This window comes from Diadema antillarum, unplaced genomic scaffold (assembly GCF_040938485.1).
Source record: "Diadema antillarum isolate AM-2024a unplaced genomic scaffold, OU_Dant_1.0 seq00000461_RagTag, whole genome shotgun sequence".
NCBI lineage: Eukaryota > Metazoa > Echinodermata > Echinoidea > Diadematoida > Diadematidae > Diadema > Diadema antillarum.
The window spans coordinates 199,840-225,150 of NW_027271432.1; the positions used below are offsets into that span (position 1 = coordinate 199,840).

Genomic DNA, 25,311 nt, shown 5'->3' on the forward strand with positions numbered 1-25,311 from the left:
AATGTAGTCTAACATCCTCACCAGTGGTTTCTAAGATGTCTGTCTTTATAATGTGACTGTTTCTGGATAAACAAATCTTATCTCAGCACGACTTTCCATGCTCACAACAAGAAATTGTTCGTGGTTTAGGTAATCAATTATTCGATGACCATCCAATTTCATGGAATTTAGAGCTTGCTAGAATTATGATGGGAGTCAAAATAATGCTTCCAAAAGACTACTGTACAATGCACCCCCGTTATAACAAACGTCGTCGGGACCGGCAGTTTCTTTTCCCCCTGTAATATCGGAATTTCGTTATAACCAAACAGTTAAGTATAGAAAGATACAGATGATAGCTCTGGGACCTGGTTGTTTACTTCGTTGCAACGAAAATTATTACCGCGTTCGATATAACAGGAATGCACTGTATCCACAAGCAAATTCTACTGCACTGCAAAATAATTCCAGTGAAAAAGGAGTCTCAGAGTATGGGAGAAGCAGGGGCAGATCCAGGAATTCTGTAAGGGGGAGGGGGCACCTTTACAAAATTAAATGGGGGGGGGGGTACGCGATCCCCCTCTATTTTTTCTTTTTATTTCTTTTGTTTTGACAAAAAATACAAGGGGGCGCGCCCCGGTGCGCCCCCACCTGGATCCGCCACTGAGTAGGAAAACCGCTTAAAATGTCAGAAACTATTTTTTGTCTATTTAAACTGTATACATATCTCTCATCGGTGTATAATATATGTATATCATATTTGACTGGTAATTAATTCCACCAATTCCATGTTTCAACTGGTTTTGATGTTGATCATGGTCTCACGTTTAGGTTTATGTTTTCAATCCATATAAAACTAGAAATATCACTGATGGTGATTAATACCCCCGCCCCGTGACGACAGTCTTACCCAAGGAATGATCTTTCCTTGATCTTCTGCCATTTAAATGCCGTTACCATGGCAACGCAGCTTCCGACACGTCCGAAAAATATGTCTTGCACATCTTCCCACCAAGACTATTGTGTGTGCCACATTTCATAAGCTTTTGTCAAAAACTGAGGAAGTAGTTCAATCCACAAGATCTTTCCTTGATCTTCCGCCATTAATATGCCGTTACCATGGCAATGCAGCTTCCGACACGTCCAAAAAATATGTCTTGCACATCTTCCCACCAAGACCAATGTGTGTGCCACATTTCATGAGCTTCAGTCGAATACAGAGGAAGTAGTTCAATCTGCAAGATCTTTCCTTGATCTTCTGCCATTTATATGCCGTTACCATGGCAACGCAGCTTCCGACACGTCCGAAAAATATGTCTTCCACATCTTCCCACCAAGATCAAGGTGTGTGCCACATTTCATAAGCTTTGGTCAAAAAACTGAAGAAGTAGTTAAATCCGCAAGATCTTTCCTTGATCTTCTGCCATTAATATGCCGTTACCATGGCAACGTACTTTCGGGTACTGTCAAAAAATGCGTCTTGCACATCTACAACCAAAGGCACACATCTGTACCAAGTTTCATGGAAATTGGGCAAAAACTGAGGAAGTAGTTTGCAACACAAAATTTTCCATCATTTTGGCTCATAATATGTGAGCTGTTACCATGGCAACATACTTTTTGTCACTGTCAAGAAATGTGTCATGCTGACCTATATCCTAAGACAAACATTCAATATGAATTCCATGAAAATTGGAAGAACACTGATGAAGCAGTTTTGCCATGAAGCATTTTGCCCTATATTTTACCGATAACATGCCGTTACCATGGCAACGCACTTTTTGCCACTGCGGAAATATGTGTCTTGCACATTAACATATTCAGATGAACATCTGTACCTAATTTCATAAAAATTGATCAAAAACTGTGGGAGGAGTTCGCGATGCAAGATTTGTACCCATTTTTGCCCATAATATGCCGTTACCATGGCAACGTACTTTTGGGTACTGTCAAAAAATACGTCTTGCACATCTACAACCCAAAGCACACATCTGTGCCAAGTTTTATGGGAATCGGTTGAAAACTGAGGAAGTAGTTCGCAACGCAAGATTTGCAATGGACCGACCGCCCGACCGCCCGCCCGACCATCCGCTGATTCCTATATACTAGTACCCCCTTCAAACTTCGTTTGGCGGGGGTATAACAATTCACAAAAGATCTGAACCTACGTATATGTTATCATATTCCCTTATAGTTATGCAATTCTATACAGTATATATCTATCATAAATATAGAGAAATATTGAAATTCAGCATTTTCACCTCCAAAATCAAAAAAATTCCAGAGGGCTCCTACTCTAATATCAATGAGTAGGTCCTAGGGGATCACCTCTCCAAATTTGGTGCTTTTATCCATCCTGTAACGGTAAGCCCAAATTTTGACATTAAGCGACCTGACTATCCATCGATTTTCCCCCCCGGAACAGCTGTCTTTTCCGGGTCTAGGAACAGTACCCTCTGGAAAACCACCCTCCGGATAACTACCATTGGGATAATTACCCCCCAGGACAATTCGCCCCTAGGGCAACTACCCCCCTAGGGCAATTACCCTCCAGGGCAATTACCCCCGAGGACAACTACCCTCCTAGGGCAATCACCCCTCTGGGCAATTCCCCCTCAGGACAACTACCCCACGGATAATCACCCCCAGGATGACTACCCCTGGATAACTACCCCTAGGATAACTACCCCCCAGATATCTACCTCCTGGATAACTACCCCCCCCCCCCATAACTACCCCCTGGATAATTACCCCCCGGATAGCTACCCCCTGGATAACTACATTGTACCCCCCCCCCCCCCCCCCCGGACAGCTACCCCCTGGATAACTACCCCCCGGATAACTACCCCCTGGATAACTACCCCCTGGATAACTACCCCCAGATAACTACCCCTCGGATAACTACCTCCCCCCCCTCCCCCCCTCCCCCTCCCCCCTTTTTTTTCTAAAAATACTGTTTCTGTGACAACACATTGTCTAACACCGACAAATGACGAAGGTTCTGGTTGTACCACAATCGGGATAACTACTACCCGCATTAGTACCCCTGGTATAACAACTACTACCCGATAATTAATACTACCCTGGGGAATTACCACTGCAATCTTCAACTTTCCCAGTGCAATTACTGTAAAACGAGGAATTTTAGCGTGCATTTTAATTTCGCGAATTTCGCGAGCGCCAAGATTCGTGAAATTAAAATGCACGCGAAAGTTCTTGTCTACACTATATGCATTGAATGCTAGAGGCAGTTCGCGAAAATTTCATGCCGCAAAAAAGGCTGTCGGCTCCAATTCGCGAAAAAGTCATGCCGGGAATATATCATGTTTTACAGTACCCTCCAGGGCGATCCCACGGCTAGCCCCGAACAACTTACCTCCAGGGCTATTCCCCATTATAGGGCAATTATCTAATAATTAATACAAAAGTTTATTAAATCATACAATTTTATAGACAAAATTGTTCAATGATAATCTACATCAAAATGTACAGCTACCTTATAATTGGGACTGTTTCAAGTCGATAAAACACGCAAAAAAAATGCATCAAATTGCACCATTTGCAACATCAAAATGCAAAAAGTTCTCACGATGGGAAAGGAAACAGCCCCTCTCACCCCCCCCCCCCCCCTCGCTTGGACTCGGTCGCGGTCATGATATTCAGTGCAATAATTACAGGCTTTCAAGCGGGATAATGTAAAAAAGTAGGAATAAAGTAGGAACAGAATCTCTAAAAAAGTAGGAAAAAGTAGGACATGAGAGGGGAAAAGTAGGACATAAGAGAAAAAAAATAGGAATAAATCAGGACATGTGCAGGCTTTTTCGAGTAGTTTTCGTCTATACTTACCAGAACTCTTGATGTTACATGTAAATCTTAATTTGTACTCACAACCCTGCTGCCTCAGCCTCACTTTTGCTCCTGGGAGAGCCTGAAAAATACAACAAAGGCAGACATTTGTTAGAACAATGTCAGGAAGCAAACACAAATGCATGTTCAACCGTACAGGCAATATAAATCTTGATAACTTACTACAATACTTGCATAGAAAAGACATCATTCTGTGATTGACATGAACACCTACCATATACAATAGTACGTCACCCTGCATCACAACACCAACAAAAAGTCGCTAGACATGGATTTTTAGTTAAGAGCAGATTCTGAAAGAGCAAACTTTAAGCTTTAAAATGATGTATAACTCCATTCAAATGGACTCTCCAAACCTATCGTAATATTGGAATGAAAGCACACACTCTGGAAAATGTGAACTCAGAAAAGGGGCTCTGAAGTATAGCATCTTTTCAAGCACTTAATCTTTATCAAGCCGTGCTAGCTCTGCAATGAATGGAACAAATAACAGGATGTTAACTACTGGAGCAACAACAATGAAGAGATTATCAGATTAAGCTGTACATGCTATATTAACACATTCTGTACATGATTAACGCAATTTTCAAAGCAGTAGCATATAGTTATTGGAGTTGAAAGTTAAGGAGTATGGACAGGGTTTTTAAGAAATGAAAAGAGGACTCTATGAGAAACACCTTATCACACTATTCTACCCAAAAATGTTCGAGAAAAAAACTGCTAAAAACACAATTTCCTTTTCGTTTTATGATCCCAAACTGAAGTATAATATAGAAGAAGACTTGCTCTTTCAGAAAATATGAAATACTCAAGATTGGCTGGGTTGGCCCATATCACCTATTTTCAGTCCTAACACAAAATCAGTGCGTGCGACTTTTTGTTGGTTTTGTGATGCACGGTCACATACATTGTATCATCCCACAAAATATGTCATAAACATTCCATGATGTGTAAGTTATACACTAATGCCAAAGGTACGTTATGCACTTCCATAATTAAAAGATGACATCTTATCTACATTGATTTGAATGTTTTGAAGTTGTGAAGATATGTGTTTCATATCAAAATGTGAAAAAGATCGGAAATAAGGATATTTGACAAAAGCAATTAAAAAAAAAGATGGCACTTTTATCTAGTCATTTGAAGTTGTGAAGATATGTTTCATTTCAAAGTGTGACGAAGATTGGAAATCAGGATGTTTGACAAAGCTATTCAAGTGATGCTTAAGACAAGGCTAGCATGCTTTCAAGTTCCAGCTAAATGACGATGAGATAAGCAATAGACTAACTTTTCAAAAGACCTTCAATTTCAAATACATGTAAGCACGTATCATGTGTTCAAACATTTTGAAATAACAGGATAATTCAAACTACTTATATGTAGCGGTCAGTATTAGTCTCTGAGAACATGTGTTATCATATTACATTTCTATCAAGACATGCATGAAGAATGGGTTGTCTCATGACAGTGAGGCCTTACGAAGTGAAATTATATCTACCAATGCATTAACCTCTTTATTTTGCAAATCCTGGTCCATTACAAATCTACACACTCAAATACTGTGAGTTTATGACACAGTGTCCACCACTGAATTTCCAGTGATATAGATTATCTCGGTATAATCATATGATAAAGATGGAAACATAAGGCAAGCTCAATTTGAAACACTTTAACCAATAGAACACAAAATATCCAATGAGAGAGAGAGAAAAAAAAAGCAATAATTTACATTTCAGTATCAATCAGGGAAATGTACATGTAGTATTGTCACATGTAGAGTAACAGAAGACTAATATAACCAAATGACTCCACTTTACAAAATGTGAGGAGCATGTATGTAGATCTGCTTTTTGTTTCTTATTGTCTGTAGTCTTAGCGACTTTATAGGTAGCAAAAGTGACTCTATTTTTTGATAATTTTCATAAATCAGTTTTCATTTCTTTGGTGTTCTGTAGATGCTAGATTCCATGTATTCTTGAATGAACTTACATCTGTTAATTTCAAAAGAATGGTAGAAACTTATCATTCTGTACTTTCCAATGACTGTCTACTGTTTGCAATCTTTGCCAAATTCATTGCAGATAATAATTCTTTACATTCAACTTCTTTTCAGCTCATAATGACCCTTTTTGTGGAATACACATACAGCTATTTGATCTTTCAGGAAGTTTCTCCATTTTGCAATGTTATTCCAGGCACTTTTAAGCTCATTCAGCATTCTTGAAATCAAACTTCTTCATATAATTTTGAGAATATTATATCCTTCAGCCTTTGAAATTTTACAAGGTTGAGATTCTGCTTTTCATTCTCCAGATATTTAGGTGGCTCAGTATTTCAGCTTGTCAATTTTATAAACTACTCTTTGCAAGATCTGGGGAATAAACAGTGACTGTCATTATTATTCAAGTCCTTGCTAGCTTCTCTGATTTCTCAGCAAATTCCAATTAACAAACTTTTTTGGCCATTTGAGTGCAAATACACTCTAGATGATCTGTAAATTTACCAAGCAGTTCTCATCCCCCCCCCCCCTTAAATACAGTGTATTTGTGCCCTTTCAATTTTGATACTCTCCATTGTTCTTTTGGTTTTCACCTTCAACTTAAGTTTTATATGTTAACACAATTGGCATACACATCCATCCATTCACTTTTTTCTTCTTTAAGAAGTTTCCCTGTCTCATATTTTACCAAGACTCTTTCAAATGGTTCAATATTTTGGGTATGTCACTTCAAATGATCCATCACACTTTAACCACTTATAAGGGATTTCTGTTCTACCATTTTTTTTTTTTTTTTTGCATCTTGTTCAAACTAGCTGGGTAATTAAAAGATGTTCAGCCTTAACTAAAATTTGAAGATCTATGGAATAAAAAGACGTAATGGCTTCTAATTTTTCTGCAAGTTGTTTCCCCCAAACTATAACAAACTGCTCTTGGCGGTTCAATTTAAAACATTCACACACTTGATCTTATTTGTGGAATATACATTCATTATCTTTCCTGATTGTTTGGGTTTTTTCAAGTATGCTTTAGATGGTTTTTCTCTCTATAAATCTCGGATAGTTTTGTAAGTGTCTTCAGGAAGTGGACTTCAACGTCCCATGGTTTCAACTTCAATCAATCTTTAAACAATACTGAAAGATTGTTTTTGTGTTTGATTTCCATGAAGTTCCTGCATTTCCTACTTTCTTTTAAGTTCTTCGAGGTGATGTATGTCTTACCTATGATACAATTCAACATCTTTAACAATGTGAAAGATGTAACAAGACATCAACTTTTAAGATTGTCCAAAAAGAAGTTTCTGCTCTCCTACTTGTCTTTATTTTTCAAGATGGCTAAGTAATTAATACTGTTGTTCTCACTCCTTGTTAACAATTTGTGGGATCTGTTAATTAAACATTTCTTCTTGTTCATCTGATTTTTCAGCAACTAACCTTCCTCAGCTGTTTAAAGGGATCGTATAGTTTTGGTTGAGACTTAACATCAGGTTTGTATAATTTTTTGGTGAGATGGTGAGAAACTTCTTCTGAAATATGAAAGAGCATGTATAATTCCAAGAGGGATTCAATGTTTATTTGATGCAATTGGTTTTGAAATGGCCAAGATATCCAAAACAGAGCGATACTAATAAAGTGTGGGACCCACATTTTATTACGATCGTTTTGTTTTACTTTGTTTTTGGATGTTTCAGCTATTCCAAACCCGATTTTTATAAAATAAACTTTAAATTCCACTTAAAATGGTGTCCTCTGTACTATTTCATGTGTTTTCTTGGTATCTCGCAAAAAAGTTAAAGCCCAATTTTCATCTCTACCAAAACTGTACTATCCCTTTAACATCAGATGAATTAAGGAAGATTTCTAGTAGTCATATCTACCACCTGCCCATGATTCAAATGGATATCACAAGTCACATGTCTCATGTTAAACCTCATTTAAGTTTTCAAAGTTTTATCTTTTGACAGATTTGGCAACTTACATTTTCTTTTCTCGAACTCTTACCAAACGATCAAACTGATATAACCCGAGTGCTTTTGATTTAGCCTCAGTAATATGCAAGTTTCATGCAAATGGGTCCCTACCAATCCATGCTTTCTTGGGCATTACTCATCCTCACATTAACCAGATCTAGTTTCTGTGGTGGAAAACTTCCTTTCATTTTAAGTTTGTCATATTGCAATCATTATTAATTATTATCAAAACAAATTTCAGGCAAAGGGGATCTGAAGGTGTTATTTCTTGTTTTAATATGACCTTTACAATTGACATGGTAAATCATATTTTAGCAAAGGAAATTTCTGGTTTCTGAGGATTTGCATGCCAGTACATGCATGAGACATGATATGCTTGAACTCTACATTCATTAAAACTGGCTGTAGGTGGCATTTTCCCTCAGTTGTATTCTTTGGAAGTCACATGTCAAATTCTACTTTTAAGTATATGTCAAGCTTACCTGGTAATTTTGAGCAATGATGAGAGCTGGTTGAGCACTGCTCCAAGTCCTAGGCTGCAATATCAGTGGGATCAATCACATCTACACAGGAGCAAAAGCTGAGGCTGGCAGCAGTCTTGTGGTTGACTGGTTTGTGTTATCCCTCTTTCATGTTGAAGATAGAGGCTATCCCCACCAGTAAGCATCTGCAACTAGAGTCTACTCATCATTTCTGAATATCAACTATTCAAGTAGCCTTGCACATTTTTCTTTTTTCGGCGTTTTTCACTAAAAAAGTAGGAAAAAGTAGGAACAGCAGTAAAAAAGTAGGAAAAAGTAGGAAAAGTAGGATCACTTGAAAGCCTGTAATTAATACAAAAGTTTATTAAATCATACAATTCTACGGGCAAAATTGTTCAATAATAATCTACATCAAAATGTACTGCCACCTTAACCATTGGGACTGTTTCAAGTCGATAAAACACGCAAAGAAAATACACCATTTCCAACATCAAAATGCCAAAAGTTCTCACCATGGGAGGGGAAACAGGTGTTGTTCGTTATTCCGAAGGTTCGCTATTCCGAAGGTTCGTTATTCCGAAGGGTCGTCCATCCGAAACACGCAAATTCCCTATACCTACAGGTTCGTTAATCCGAAAATGAAAAAAGGGTTCGTTAATCCAAAAATTTGTGGCGTTATTCCGAAGGTTCGTTATTCCGAAGATTGGTTAATCCTAAAATGCAATTCAGAACAATGAACCTTCGGAATAACGAATCTTAGGAATAAAGAGCCTTCGGAATAACGAACCTTTGGAATAACGAGCTGTAACCGGGGAAACACCCCTCGCTCCGTTCGCTCCCTCGCATCTAACCGCTCCCCCTAATGATCATATCCTGGCTACGCCGTTGATAGGCCCCACTATTTAGTAGGCCTTCACAGTGATGTCGCACAGGCGAAGCACGAGCTGAGATACCACGATTTGGTCATTCAATTATCTATGAATATTTCTTTTGCTTACTTGTTTTTTGATAGGAAAAAAATTCAAAATTTCACCAAAAGTGTGCAACAGATCACTGAATTTCAGGTCTGAAAATGCAAAATCTTCCCCCCTCCCACACGCTCCCCCACTCCCTCGCACAGATATCCCAACTCCAAGTCCCTCCCCCACTCACCATCATTAAAATGGAACGATGCCCCTGGGATGATTGTTTTATTGACTTAAATCAAGAAAATTCAAAAATACAATAGCTGCAGGAAAATATTTATTCTGATTATTACATAATTTTATTACATAAAAGGAATGTTACCATTTTATTGAATACATTTGGGCATTATTCAGGGCTGCGCTACGTTTTTGAAAGGGTGGGGGTCAAAATTGCCTTTCAGTCAAGAAGAAAGAAAAACAAAAGACAAGAGAAACAGTAACAAAAAACAAACAAAAAGAAAAACAAAAAGACTTCATATTTTTGCTGCCACTTCCCTCCCACTTTATATATCATGCAAAAGAGTGGGACATTTGATTCCTGTAAATTGTGTGTGCTCCTCCCCCTCCCCCCCAAAAAAAAAAAAAACGCTGCGCCGGTCCGGTTATGGGCTTGTAATCGTGGTAATGGTGACTATCGCCGATCATCCCCCCCCCCCCCCCCCAGTACGGATTTATGCAGTTGCAGGCTTTCAGGTGGGATAATGTAAAAAAGTAGGAATAAAGTAGGAACAGAATCTCTAAAAAAGTAGGAAAAAGTAGGACATGCGAGGGAAAAAGTAGGACATTAGAGAAAAAAGTAGGAATAAATCAGGACATGTGAAGAGTTTTTGGAGTAGTTTTCGTCGATACTCACCAGAACTCCTGATGTTACATGTAAATCTTAATTTGTACTCACAACCCTGCTGCCTCAGCCTCACTTCTGCTCCTGGGAGAGCCTGAAAAATACAACAAAGGCAGACATTTGTTCGAACAATGTCAGGAAACAAACACAAATGCATGTTCAACCGTACAGGCAATATAAATCTTGATAACTTACTACAATACTGAGAAAAGGGCTCTGAAGTATCACATCTTTTCAAGCGCTTAATCAATTGTTATCAAGCCGTGCTAGCTCTGCAATGAATGGAACAAATAACAGGATGTTAACCAATGTTTCTTATTGTCTGTAGTCTTACCGACTTTATAGGTAGCAAAAATTACTCTATTTTTTGATAATTTTCTGTGGATGTTCTGAACGTATAGTTTGTTATGAAATCACCCGATGAGTTCATTTTGTGCCTCTGAGTTTAAGTCTAAAAGCAAAAATGGTTTTTATGGTATCTGAAATGAAGTATTAACAGAAACATATATTTTTTTTCAATTTGTTATGGAAATATCCTGTGATCCCTCACAGTATATTGGAAAAAAACACATTTGATTCATAATGATGTAATATGTATGTATGGATTTTTTTTTTTTTTTGTATGTTAATGTGCAATAGCTGTTCGATTGTGCACATCAGGCATGTCAGGGCATCAGTGAAAGGAAGCAGGTTTTAGCTGTGTGTACGGGGGGGGGGGGGGGGGGGGGAGAGGTGTAAGGAATATGTGCAATATGTGTTATAATTTATGGATTATGATGTTGGGATGGATCATATAAAGTAAGGTGTTTCAGAATTTGTGGTTATATATACCTCTTGCAGCAATTGACTCTTCCATAGTTTTGTGTGTATGTACACAAATATATCTAGTTTTCCCCTCTTTGCACGTTCAACACATGACGCTATTCAGTCTGTGTCGTGATGTATGTTTAGTTCCCTGAATATTTTGAGTATTCATTTGAAGTTTCATATGTAATGTAATTTGTTATTCATCTCTGGTCAATATGTGTTATGAATGTGTGACAAAATCAAATTTCCATGTCATGTTTTTATACATAATTTGGACAATAAAGAAATGATATGAAAAATGAAATGAACAGAACAACAACAATGAAGAGATTATTAGATCAAGCTGTTCATGCTTTATTAACACATTCTGTAGATGATCAATGCCAATTTTCAATGTAGCATCATCCTATCTAAAGTTATTGGAATTGAAAGTTAAGAGTATGGACAGGGTTTTTAAGAAATGAAAAGAGGACTCTATGAGAAACACCTAAACACACTATTCTGCCCAAAGGTATTCCAGATAAAAAAATGGCTAAAAACACAATTTCCTTTTCGTTTCATGATCCCAAACTTAAGTATGATATAGAAGAAGACTTGCTCTTTCAGAAAAAATGAAAAACTCAAGATTGGCTGGGTTGGCTCATATCACCTATTTTCAGTCCTGACACAAAATCAGTGCATGCGACTTATTGTTGGTTTTGTGATGCACGGTCAAATATCATCCCATAAAATACTAGTATGTCATAAACATTCCATGATGTGAAAGTTATACACTAATGCCAGAGGTATAGGTTATACACTTCCATAACTAAAAGATGACATCTTTTATCTACATTCATTTGAATGTTTTGAAATTGTGAAGATATGTGTTTCATTTCAAAATGTGAAAAAAATGGGAAATGAGGATATTTGACAAAAGCAATTTTAAAAAAAGATGACAGTTTTTATCTACATTCATTTGAAGTTGTGAAGATACGTTTCATTTCAAAGTGTGAAGAAAACTGTAAATAAGGATGTTTGACAAAGCTTTTCAAGTGATGCTTAAGACAAGGTTAGTATGCTTTCAAGTTCCAGCTAAATGACCATGAGATAAGCAATAGACTAACTTTTCAAGAGATCTTCCAATTTCAAATACATGTAAGCACGTAACATGTGTTCAAACATTTTAAAATAACAGGATAATTTAAACTACTTATATGTAGCGGTCAGTATTAGTCTCTGAGAGTATGTGTTATCGTAAATTTCTGGCAAGACATGCATGAAGAATGGGTTGTCTCATGACAGTGAGGTCTTACAAAGTGAAATTATATCTACCAATGCATTAACATCTTTATTTTGCAAATCCTGGCCCACTACAAATCTACACACTCAAATACTGTGAGTTTATGGCACAGTGTCCACCACAGAATTTCCAGTGATACAGCTTATCATGGAATAATCATATGATATAGATGGAAACATAAGGCAAGCTCAATCTGAAACACTTTAACCAATAGAACACAAAACATCCAAAGAGAGCGAGAGAGAGAGAGAGAAAGCAAATACTTTACATTTCAGTATCGATCAGGGAAATGTAGTATTGTCACATGTAGAGTAACAGAAGACTAATATAACCAAATGACTCCACTTTACAAAATGTGAGGAGCTATGTACTTCTGCTTTTTGTTTCTTTTTGTCTGTAGTCTTACTGACTTTATAGGTAGCAAAAATTACTCTATTTTTTGATAATTTTCTGTGGATAACAAATACATCAGTTTTCATTTTTTTGAATGAACTTACATTTGTTAATTTAGAAAGAATGATAAAAACTTATCATTCTGTACTTTCCAATGACTGTCTACTGTTTGCAATCTTTGCCAAATTCACTGCAGATAGTTAATAGTTCTTTACATTCAATTTCTTTTCAGCTCATCATGACCCTTTTTGTAGAATACACATACAGCTATTTGATCTTTTTAGGAAGTTTCTCCATTTTGCAATATTATTCCAGGCACTTTTAAGCTCATTCAATATTCTTGAAATCAAACTTCTTCATATAATTTTGAGAATATTATATCCTTCAGCCTTTGAAATTTTACAAGGTTGAGATTCTGCTTTTCATTCTCCAGATATTTTGGTGGCTCAGTATTTTAGCTTGTCAATTTTATAAACTACTCTTTGCAGGATCTGGGGAATAAACAGTGACTGTCATTATCATTTAAGTCCTTGCTAGCTTCTCTGATTTCTCAGCAAATTGCAATTAACAAACTTTGTTGGCCATTTGAGAGCAAATACACTCTAGATGATCTGTAAATTTACCATGCAGTTCTCATCCCCCCTTAAATACAGTGTATTTGTGCCCTTTCAATTTTGATACTCTCCAATGTTCTTTTGGTTTTGACCTTCACCTTACAGTTTTGTATGTTGACACAATTGGCATACATATCCTTCCATTCACTTTTTTCTTCTTCAAGAAGTTTCCCTGTCTCACATTTTACCAAGACTCTTTCAAATAGTTCAATATTTTGGGTATGCCACTTCAAAAGATCGATCACACTTTAACCACTTATAAGGGATTTCAGTTCTACCATTTTCTCGCATCTTGTTCAAACTAGCTGGGTGATAAAAATATGTTCAGCCTTAACTAAAATTTGCAAGATCTATGGAATAAAAAGACGTCATGGTTTCTAATTTTTCTGCAAGTTGTTTCATCCAAACTTAACAAACTGTTCTTGGTGGTTCAATTTAAAACATTCACATACTTGATCTTAATTGTGGAATATACATTATCTTTCCTGATTGTTTGGGTTTTTTTTCAGGTATGCTTTAGATGGCTTTTCTCTCTATATATTTCTGATAGTTCTGTAAGTGTTTTAAGGAAGTGGTCTTCAATGTCCCATGGTTACAACTTCAATCAATCTTTAAACAATACTGAAATATTGTTTTTGTGTTTGTTTTCCATGAAGTTCCTCCATTTCCTACTTTCTTCTAAGTTCTTCGAGGTAATGTATGTCTTACCTATGATACAATTCAACACCTCAAACAATACTTGTAAGATGTAACAAGCCATCAACTTTTAAGACTGTCCATAAAGAGATTTCTGCTCTCCTATTAGTCTAAAATCTTTCAAGATGGCTAAGTATTTACTGTTGTTCTCACTCCTTGTTAACAATTTGTGGGATCTGTTAATTAAACATTTCTTCTTGTTCATCTGATTTTTCAGCAACTAACCTTCCTCAGCTGTTTAACTACAGATGAATTGAGGAAGATTTCTACTAGTCGTTAACTTGTATCTACCACCTGCCCGTGATTCAAATGGATATCACAAGTCATTGTCTCATGTTAAACCTCATAAGTCTTCAAAGTTTTATCTTTTGACAGATTTGGCAACTTACATTTTCTTTTCTTGAACTCTTCCCAAAAGATCAAACTGATATAACCCGAGTGCTTTTGATTTAGCCTCAGTAATATGCAAGTTTCACGCAAATGGGTCCCTACCAATCCATGCTTTCTTGGGCATTACTCATCCTCACATCAACTATATCTAGTTTCTGTGGTGAAAAACTTACTTTCATATGAAGTTTGTCAAATTGCAATCATTGTTAATTATTATCAAAACATAATATATTATTGAAGGATTTCAGGCAAAGGGGATCTGAAGGTGTTATTTCTTGTTTTAATAAGACTTTTACAATTGACGTGGTAAATCATATTTAAGCAAAGGAAATTTCTGGTTTCTGAGGATTTGAATACCAGCACATGCATGAGACATGATATGCTTGAACTCTACATTCATCAAAACTGGCTGTAGATGGCATTTTTCCCTCAGTTGTATTCTTTGGAATTCACACGTCAAATTCTACTTTTAAGTACCGTATATGGCAAGCTTACCTGGTAATTTTGAGTGATGATGAGGGCTGGTTGAGCACTGCTCCAAGTCCTAGGCTGCAATATCAGTGGGATCAATCACGTCTACACAGGAGCAAAAGCTGAGGCTGACAGCAGTCTTGTGGTTGATTGGTTTGTGTTATCCCTCTTTCATGTTTAAGATAGAGGCTCTCCCCACCAGTAAGCATCTGTAACTACAGTCTACTCATCATTTCTGAATATCAAATATTCAAGTAGCCTTGCACATTTTTTTTGGCGAAATTTTTCACCAAAAAAGTAGGAAAAAGTAGGAAAAAGTAGGAATTTGAGCAAAAAAGTAGGAAAAAGTAGGAAAAGTAGGATCACTTGAAAGCCTGCAGTTGATATCAGCTGCATATTCTGACCAAAATAAAAAAGAAATCTTATGAAATTTATATTACCCAACTCATATCTAACATTCTGCTGAACTTGAGTTTTATGACTTCGAAATGAGATTTTGTGATCAACTATTACACCTAAGTTTCGGGCTGCTTTTGATGAAGTACTGTATACAAAAAAGTGCTACAGACAGGATCGATATGGATAAAACATCATTAATGATCCACGTTACTTAACATATAATTCTTTAAACCAATAAAAAACAACTGAAGATTTATCATCATTCAGTTTAAGGCCAGTGGATGTAAGCCAGATTCTTCAGGTCTTGCCAACATGCTTGATGCTTCAAGTTTTGCACTGGCCGATGACAGTGAAGACACAGCAGGTTTGAAAGAAAATGAAGTTGTGTATCTAATGCATAACAATGATAACCAATGCAATATTTGCGCAATACTTTACCGCTTAGTTACATAAACAGACAAAAAAAAATATCAAACGGGCCCCCAACAGAACCCTGGAGTAACCAATAAAAAATAAACAATAACCAATAACCAATCCTGACATAATTCTTCCCTGCAGCAACTCAACGATCATCATTTTTCAGTGCGTGAAACACACGTGTGCGTACATATAGGACCTACACAGAATGTAGATGTAGGTTAACATAAAAGTAGGCTTTATTAGAGATGTATATGATAATGATATACTAGTACATGAATGTGTTATATCGCACAAAATGCACACAAAATGTCGAAGAACGTGGCTACAGCTGCTAACGTCTTTCACAGTGAGGGTGGTATTCAACCAGGGGGTATAAGCCCTATAGTTATCCGGGGGATTTTTTTCGGGGGGAGGGGGGAGTTTTCCGGGTGGTAGTTATCCGGGGGTGGTAGTTATCCGCGGCGTAATTTTCCGGGTGGTAGTAATGTTGGTGGTAGTTATCGGGGGGGGGGGGGGGGGGGGGGGTAGTTATCAAGGGGGTAGTTCTCCGGAAGGTAGTTATCTGGGTGGTAGTTATCCAGGGGGTAGTTATCTCGGGGTAATTTGCCGGGGGGGGGGGGGGGGGGGGTAATTATCTGGGTGGTAGTTATCCGGGGGGTAGTTATCCGGTGGGTAGTTATCCGGTGGGTAGTTGTCCTAAGAGGGGGAATTGCCCTGGGGGTGATTGCCCTAAGGGGGTAGTTATCGGGGGGGGGGGGGGGGGGGGGGGGTAGTTGCCCTAAGGGGTAATTGCCCTAGGAGGGTAGTTGTCCGGGTGGTAGTTGCCCTAGGGGGGAGTAACCCTGGGGGGTAATTATCCTTGTGGTAGTTATCCGGAGGGTAGTTGCCCAGGGGGTAAGTGCCCGGATACGGTCTTTTCCAAGCTCTAAATTATGACGTCACGCAAGGCTCAAAACCCTTTACGACGGCAGCAGTACATTGAGGCTGTCATTCATAAAGCACCTATTCTCCGGCGAGTGGATGCAATATCTGGCCTGTCTTTCTTCGCATCGGCTTTCTCGGCTGAACCATTACAAAGCCCAATTTTTACCTCAAATGGTACGATGAGACTTGAGTTTGATAGCAAGAGTGAATTGAGTGATGACAGTGACAATGACACTGATAGTGACAGTGGCAAAGTTGGGGAGGTAGAAGAAGTGAGGGTGAGGCGTCAAAGCCAATTGTCCGTAGTGCGTCCGTGTTGATGTGTTTTGCTATGGTGTGCCAAAAGGAACCATGTCTGGTTCTGTTACAATATCATTTCCCCACTAATAATTTTGAGGAAAAAATTCAACTAATGATGTTGTTGCCCTTGATTTTGACATAAGAGTAAAATTTGGGGTGATTTTGTACCGAAGTACTGATTCTTTTTTTATAAAACAGTACCAGACATTATTTACTTTGTTGATCAAGCAATAAACCAGATTTTTTCGCGTGATGACTACTTTAAACAATCTTTATCTCGTAACAGATGTATAAGTTTCATGAAAATATCTGAAGGCATTGGATGGGTGTGGGGGAAATTAAAGAGTGAAGTGCCTGTGATGCATCTATTGACTGTGTAGTCACAGCTCAGGAATTCAGTTGATACCACTTCTGTACTTCATCTGTCATGACTGGTCCTATCAACTATTTCAATATTGTTGGTTTTCTCCTGTTATTTTCTTTATTCTTTGTGGGGAAGGTTTTATTTTGTCTGTTTATTTTTTGTTTGATAAGAGAGATTGTATTTTGTACAATGAGAGACTGAGACTGTAGAAATGATCTACACGTTGGTCATTATTGTGCAGGGGCTGCAGCCCCCACACTTTTGGTTTGAGGAAAAAAAAAAGGGAAAAAATCAGGGGAAAAAATCGCAACACCCATGAATTTGAATTTCCAAAGATTCCGCCCTTACATAAAGTTCCCGTCTATAAGCACCGGCGTAGCAAAGGGGGGGGGGGGGGGGGGGGGGGGCGGCGGCAATGGGGGTGGTCGCCCCCTTAAGATTCTGAATAATTCTGAGTGCACAAGACTTATCACTTACATTCCGAAAAATTAATAGTTCCCTCATTAACAAGGGGAATATCCTCCTGTAATCAACCCTTTCCTCTCTCAGTTTCCGGATCATTTTTTTTTTTTGTGTGTGTGGATAATTTCCCTAATATTCCATCAAATATGCGTATACAGCATAACTCTATTTCAACTTTCAAAAGGTAAAAGCTCCCTCGTACGGGAAGGGTAGGGATAGCACTCTCCCACGCTTTCTCCCTGTTTGCCCCCGCCCTGTGCATACAAGTAGACTTTGGCTACACTTTGAGTTTCCCAAATATATGCCACAAAATGTGTGCACAAAAACGTTTAACTGCGATCAGAAAATACAGAATCTCCCTCATGTAGGACGGGGAATAGGGCTTATCCCCTCCCACATCATCCTGTTATGTCTCCTTCCACAGACTTGCACTTCTCTGACTGACAAAATTCCAGATATTCCAACAGAAGTGTGGACCAGATTGTTGAATTTCAGTTCTAAAAATGAAAAAAAGCTCCCTCGAATATGGGAGGGGTATCTTGCCACCCTCCCATTGATTGGTCCCCCTTATAGACTTAGCACACTTTGGGGAATGACAATTTCTGAATTTCTCACAAAAAGTGTGCTTCAGATCACTTTATTTCAATTTTAAAAACACAAAAGCTCCGTCGAGGTGGAAGTGGCATCCCCCTCCCACATCCTCCCCCTCTACCTCATTAGACTTTGTACATACACACAGATGATGCACACGTGGAATAAGAGCTAAATGCCGTGATTTTGCTATTAACACTTCCCTGAAAAAAAAACCTAATTATTTCCATTATCATTTTCTTGGGGGGGGGGGGGGGGGGGAGCTAGAAAAAATTTCAAGTATTGCACTAAAAGTTTGCACCAGATCACTGAATTTCAGGTCTGAAAATGTAAAATCACCTTTGTGTGGGAGGAGAAATATCCCTTATGTACACCCTCATGTGCATGCCTTTTCTGTTTGATTGCTTAACAGACAGTGTTCATGAAATTCATTGTAAGAATTAATACAAGACGTTAATTTAAATGACACCACTTTATAGGCAAGTTGGTCAATAATCCACATCAAAATATCCTGCTACTAAGAGTACCTCAAACAAGTGGGGCCATTTCAAGTCGATAAAACATGCATCAAATTGCACCACTTACAACATCAAAATGCAAAAAGTCCTCACTGTGGAAGGGGGGGGGGGGGGGGGGCTTGACCTTGACACACCCCCCCCCCCAACACTGAAAAACGTTCCGCGGCCCCTGTCGTGTCCCCAGCAGCAAAAGCCATACAGCAAATAGTAAACTACTTCATCAACATATTTGAAAACATGCATACCTTATGAATAGCATAGATGCTGTCAGGCTGGGTTAGTGTCAAGAGGTCATTGTTGCCACGGAGGTCTTTAGGGTGGCTCTTGAACTCTTCACCACGAAATGCTGCTTCATCAAACTTGTAGTTCTGTATCATGGAGCCCATGGCACCGTCAAACACCATGATGCGCTCACGGAGCGTTGTTGCTAGTTCAACAAACACTGCAGGAATTAAACAAACAAATGGAGAGATGGAGAGAGAGAGAGAGAGAGAGAAAGAAGTATTTTGATTAGCCATACTGTTGTATGAAAGACTGTGTATCCTCACACTGTAACAACAAAAAAATCTACAAAAGGGACTTAAAGTTTATAAAAAAAGATGAAATGAAGAGCATAATTCCACGGGGAAGCAGCATAAAGCTAAAGTGCAGCTCATTTTAGGGGAACCAAATAAAACCCAAATGCACATAATGGACTGAGTGAATGCAGTTAGCAGAACACGTCAGCAAAGTTTGAGGAAATTTGGGCAGTCTGTTGAAAAGATGACTTTTTTAAACCTGTTGAGGACAGTTTGATTTTGCTACAACACACATTTCCCATAGACACCTGCCCAAGTTTACTCGGGACTTGTACTCAACGGGTTAAGTATCTGTGCAACCATCATTGAATGAGAAGATGACTACAGTTTGTGATGTTACATATGACAGTACAAAGAAAATTCCACAAAATTTTGTTTTTCATGAAACGTATACTGTAAAACATGATATATCCGCGGCATGAATTTTTCGCGTATTGGAGCTGACGACCTTATTTGCGGCATGAAATTTTCGTGAACTGCCACTGGCATTCAATGCATATAATGTAGACAAGAACTTTCGCATGCATTTTAATTTCACGAATCTTGGCGCTCGCGAAATTCGCGAAATTAAAAATGCACGCGAAAATTAATTTTACAGTAGATTCCATTAACTTGGAATTGACATTTGTTTAGGGTAATATCATTCCCCCTGCTTTCTGAAAGAGGTATTGTAGGTCAAGTACTCTTTCATTGAGGTACAATGTTTAAAAGAAATCAATCTGTTCACAATTATCCAACACGGCGATCAAATGACATCCATTTGCCATTTTGAGAACTTTGATGGCTCAAAACATTCATCTACGATGGGCCAAAGTACTGGAATTCACTTCACAACAATATTACAACCGCTCAATCTCTGGACTCCTTCAAGAATAAATTAAAATCATTTTTATTGAAATCTTACAACATCCAACCGAGTTAGTTTCCCTTTATCATCAAAGTCAAGTCATCATTCTTTTTTACACAAGTCCTCCTTCTAATTATGTTCCTGTCTGTGTTCTAATTATAACGATGTGTTTATTCTCTTTCTCCTGCATTCTTACTAACATAATTACGTATAAAAAATGTTTTGCATTATATTTAATCCAGCTTGTATTTCATCACTTATTTTACACTATGGAATCTAGATTGCTTGCGTCCACAATGGCACGTGCTGTAGTTTTTTCCCCCTTTTTCCCCCTTTTTTTCTCTTTTTTTCCCCCCTTTTCTTTCTTTTTCCCTTCCCAATCATCTTGATGTCAGTTGACATCGGTTCGTTTTATTTTGTTTTATATTGCTGTCTTGTGTATTTTCTGAGGGTCCCATATCGTACAAGCTCTGCTTCTTAGTGGGACCCTCCACTTCCATCCTCATCCTTAGCTGACTTGTATTATACGCTTTTTTTATATATTAACAAGGAAAAGTAGAAATTACGCGGTGCGTAACATATGTCCCCGCCGGAAGTAGCATTTTGTAACAAAATGTGCAATATAGGTAAAAAATCAAGGTCAAAGGTCAAAGAAGTCAAAGGTCAAAATTCTGTGTAGAAGTTTTGAAGCCCTCACCTAGTGCCATCACATAAAGCAAATGGAATCGAAATTGGGTTAGAAATGGCGAAGGAGTAGCATTTTGTAGCCAATGTACAATATAGGTCAAAAATCAAGGTCAAAGGTCAAAGAAGACAAAGGTCAAAATTCTGTGTAGAAGTTTTGAAGCCCTCACCTAGTGCTATCACATAAAGCAAACGGAATCGAAATCGGGTTAGAAATGGCGAAGGAGTAGCATTCTGTAGCAAAATGCACAATTTAGGTCAAAAATCAAGGTCAAAGGTCAAAGAAGTCAAAGGTCAAAATTCTGTGTACAAGTTTTGAAGCCCTTAACTAGTGCCATCATATAAAGTGAACGGAATCGAAATCGGGTTAAAAATGGCGAAGGAGTAGCATTTCGTAGCAAAATGTACAATATAGGTCAAGGTCAAAGGTCAAAGAAGTCAAAGGTCAAAATTCTGTGTAGAAGTTTTGAAGCCCTCACCTAGTGCCATCACATAAAGCAAACGGAATCGAAATCGGGTTAGAAATGGCGAAGGAGTAGCATTTTGTAGCAAAATGTACAATATAGGTCAAAAAATCAAGGTCAAAGGTCAAAGAAGTCAAAGGTCAAAATTCTGTGTAGAAGTTTTGAAGCCCTCACCTAGTGCCATCACATAAAGCAAACGGAATCGAAATCGGGTTAGAAATGGCGAAGGAGTAGCATTTTGTAGCAAAATGTACAATATAGGTCAAAGGTCAAGGTCAAAGGTCACGACTGAAATTCTGTGTAGAAGTTTCAAAGCTCCCATGTAGTGCTATCATATAAAGCAAACAGAATCAAAATTGGCTCATAAATGACAGAGAAGTAGCAAATTGAAGATTTTGATCACACACGGACGCACACACGGACACACGGACAGACGGACGGACGGACGGACGGACGGACACACGGACGGACACACGGACACACACACGTACGGAGCCCGTTTCATAGTCCCCTGCTCGAACTCGTTCGGCGGGGACAACAAAGATGTAATTTCATCTACTTCTCATTTTCATATGTACCTTGTCAAATTACGTTCTGCAAGTACAGCTGCATTACAAATATCCTGTACATATGCAATGTATATGATTTCTTTGTTTATTTGATGGAAGTGAAAATAAAGTTGAATCTTGAATCTTGAATGTATATGCTAGAAAAGTAAAAATATGTTGGATATTCTTTATATTTTGGTGATACACTGACAGTGTACACGTAGGTGATACACTGACAGTGTATCACCTATTGTGTTCATACAATTTTTTTTTCTTCTTTCTGATGGATTTTGTGAGTGCAATATATATATTTCACCTATGACTTGACCAACTAACATGAAAATTTCAGTTATCTTATCTCATGTCAACATCTAGATAAAGAAACCCTTTCGCAATGTTAACTTACCTGTGACGTCATCTAGGCGCCATTTTGTGTTTTGATATGTCAAATGATTGATCATATCTTCATAAACTACATGTTATAACTTCAATATTTTCAGTGGGCATAAAGTTCAAATGTCACCTAATTTTTTTGCACAGTGCTTATCAGACAGGCTATCATGATGCACGTGTAACCGTGTATCAAAATTTTAAAATGCTCAAAATCATCTTGTTTTCTTGAAAATGTCAAGTGTACATTCCAACAAAAGTGTGCATGAGATTGCTGAATTTCAGTTCTATAAACTTTAATTTGCAAAACCTCACTCATGTGGGAAGGGATACACACTCAAACATTCCCGTTTGGTCACTGCGCTCCAGAGCTTCCATGTTCTCTCAAATATTGAATATATTCTGGCACCACCCAAAAAAAACATTTCTGCGCATGGCCATGAACTCAACTAATGACAATGTCTCTTCAATATCAATGCTCCCCCTGTAACTGATTTAATTCAAATTTATAATTTATAGCTATAAAGTTTATATTGGAAATAAGCAATTGAATACTTTCTTTGATTTTGGTGCAATTTGGGTTAGAATAATTTGAGATACATGGATATGAAAATACATTAACCTCTTAATGCACCATAGTGTATTACTCCCTGTATGCCACATTTAATATTCTGAGACTGCAACGCAGGCATGCTTTGGGTAAGCATTCTGTTTCTCAAATCCGTGTGAACTTTTCATAAGATGTTTGTTTCAATATGCTGGACATGCAATCAGCAAAGTTGTACCGGCATTGCATTGAAAATCTCAAGCTTTGTTATGATGCAAATCTTATAAAAATGTAAGAATATTTTTCTTTTGAATAACGAGAACAAATCTAGCTATTGTCCATGCACAAGTATTGAAAACAGTGACAAAAATTTAGAATTTACTCGCAAATTCAAAAGGGAACACCGTGCCAGTTGCACACAAATATTCAATCACCACACAATGTAAACTAGAGTCTACATCACATGTGGGAGGAATCAAATTGCTTTCATTGTAGTCAATTGTACTGTGGTATTTGGCAATTTATTGATTGCTCTAGGCAGGTTTGCGATTTGAGCGAAATATGCAAACTTACCATGCGAGCATGGCACATAAAGAGTTAGGAGTTAGGACAATGCCTAGTTTAGACCACGTGTCTGTTCTATTCCAGTTCGGGAAACCCACTCACAAGGGGGGCCCCTCCTTATAAGTAACCCGTCCCCCTTATAAGTAACCCCGTCCCCCTTATAAGTAACATAATCAAGCGAATTGCCGCAGTCCTTTCATTTTCGCGTTGCATTGCAAAAAAGCGTGGAGACTCCTTATAAGGGGTGCCCCGGGGGTTACTTATAAGGGGGACGGGGTTACTTATAAGGGGGACAGGTTACTTGTAAGGAGGGGCCCCCCTTGTGAGTGGGTTTCCCGAACTGATTCAACTGATAAGTTACCTTAAGCATCGCAATAACATAGAGACCTAACAGTTAGATCTAGTCAATATCCAACATAGCACTCAAATCAAAATTACATGAAGGCAACATTACATAGACTTCTACAGTTCTAAAAAAGTCTGGACTTCTGACAAAGGTTCTAAATTCGCTTTTTTGCTTTTAAAAACTAACAATGTTAGATTAAGCATTTCCAACAGCTCTGATGATGTCACACATAAAGCTTCAAAAATAGGGAATAAGAAAAAGAAAATAAGAAAAAATGCCGAAACTCCAGACACACACTGCACTATAACTCTTTTTAGCTATCTGTCATGTTTGTCTAATCAAATTGATTTCTTGTCTTCACCCAATATCACAATTTCTGTAATTTGTTTTCTTGGTGGCAATGAACAAATAAAATTGAATTGAATTGAATTGAATTGAACTACATGTACTTATACGGTACTGTAGTGTAACGTTAGGCACGTAGTGTAGACTGTAGTGTTACTACGGACAGACCTCCTCCATGGGTTTCCTGGTGAACTTGCGATAATGTTGGTGGCATGACTTGTAAAAATGAATCCTCCCTCTCCCCTGACAGAAGTTGATACATGCACTTTGCCTAAAGGCGCACTTAAAATAGTCAGGACGGAGGACTACTTTGGTCAGCGCAGACTTGATCAAGGTCACAAAACGGGGCAGAAATCTCCTCTTGCAGCAGTAAAGTACACAGCCCTGTCGCTGTACAGAAGCCGCACGGCGTCTGGTCGGCTACTCTCGGGCAGTGCAGTAGCCAGTGATAGTGATCGATCACAACAGAAGCGGCCGGCGGACCTGAAGATTTGAAGGGCAAGCGCAGCTAACTACTATAGCTCTGCCGCTGTGGCGGCGGTAAGAAGTACTGGTAACCCTGAGCTGCACTGATTCAGCACGCCACATTCATTCCCTACGCAGACCTAGTAAGGCCTACTCTCTCTCCTCGCGAGACTTATCTTGAAAGGGCATGTCTGTCTGTGTCGATCAATTTTATACACGTAACGGTAGCGTACGTACGTACATAATTATCTATTATGCATATCTCTATGGAAGGCTATCGCCGCCAAAACGCGTGCCAACACCATACGCGTTCATGTCAGAACGTACGCATGGTTGTTTCGCAACGTGTACGCATGGTTCTGTCATAACGTACGCAAGGACATTTGTCATTATAGTTCCAAGGAGGTTCGAGAAATGGAGTCACAACAGTCTTATTCGCTTTGATCCCATGCTCGAAGCCGCCACTCAAAAATATTTGAAGTATGTGTCAAACTGGATCTGCCGCTCAGATGCGAAGACAAATGACCCGTGTCTCATTGCATAATCACCAGCCACTTTCCAAGGAAGATATGCCTTTATGATGGTAATTACTTTTCGCTATCCCTTATACTTACAAACGATGGGCGGTAGACAATGGTAAAGGCACGGGGGTGCGCGAATAGAAATTGCTCAAATATTGCTTAAATAGATATCAAAATTACTCGAATGTACGTGATTGTACGCTAATCTGACGTATCAATTTATAAAGAACTATACTTGAAGATGATACCATATTAGTTTCATTTTGCGGAAATAAGGAG

General features: G+C 38.3%; 1 protein-coding gene across 1 annotated transcript in view; it reads right to left on the reverse strand.

The window, feature by feature from the left end:
* The window catches only part of LOC139733128 (methionine synthase-like), a gene marked incomplete at its 3' end in the record, with an annotated part of 224,478 nt that extends 199,805 nt beyond the window's left edge, over positions 1 to 24,673 (reverse strand). The window contains 2 exon segments of the mRNA XM_071643969.1: positions 18,979 to 19,175; positions 24,215 to 24,673. Coding sequence (XP_071500070.1) covers positions 18,979 to 19,175; positions 24,215 to 24,308 — 291 coding nt within the window.
* Positions 24,674 to 25,311: the final 638 nt, after the last annotated feature.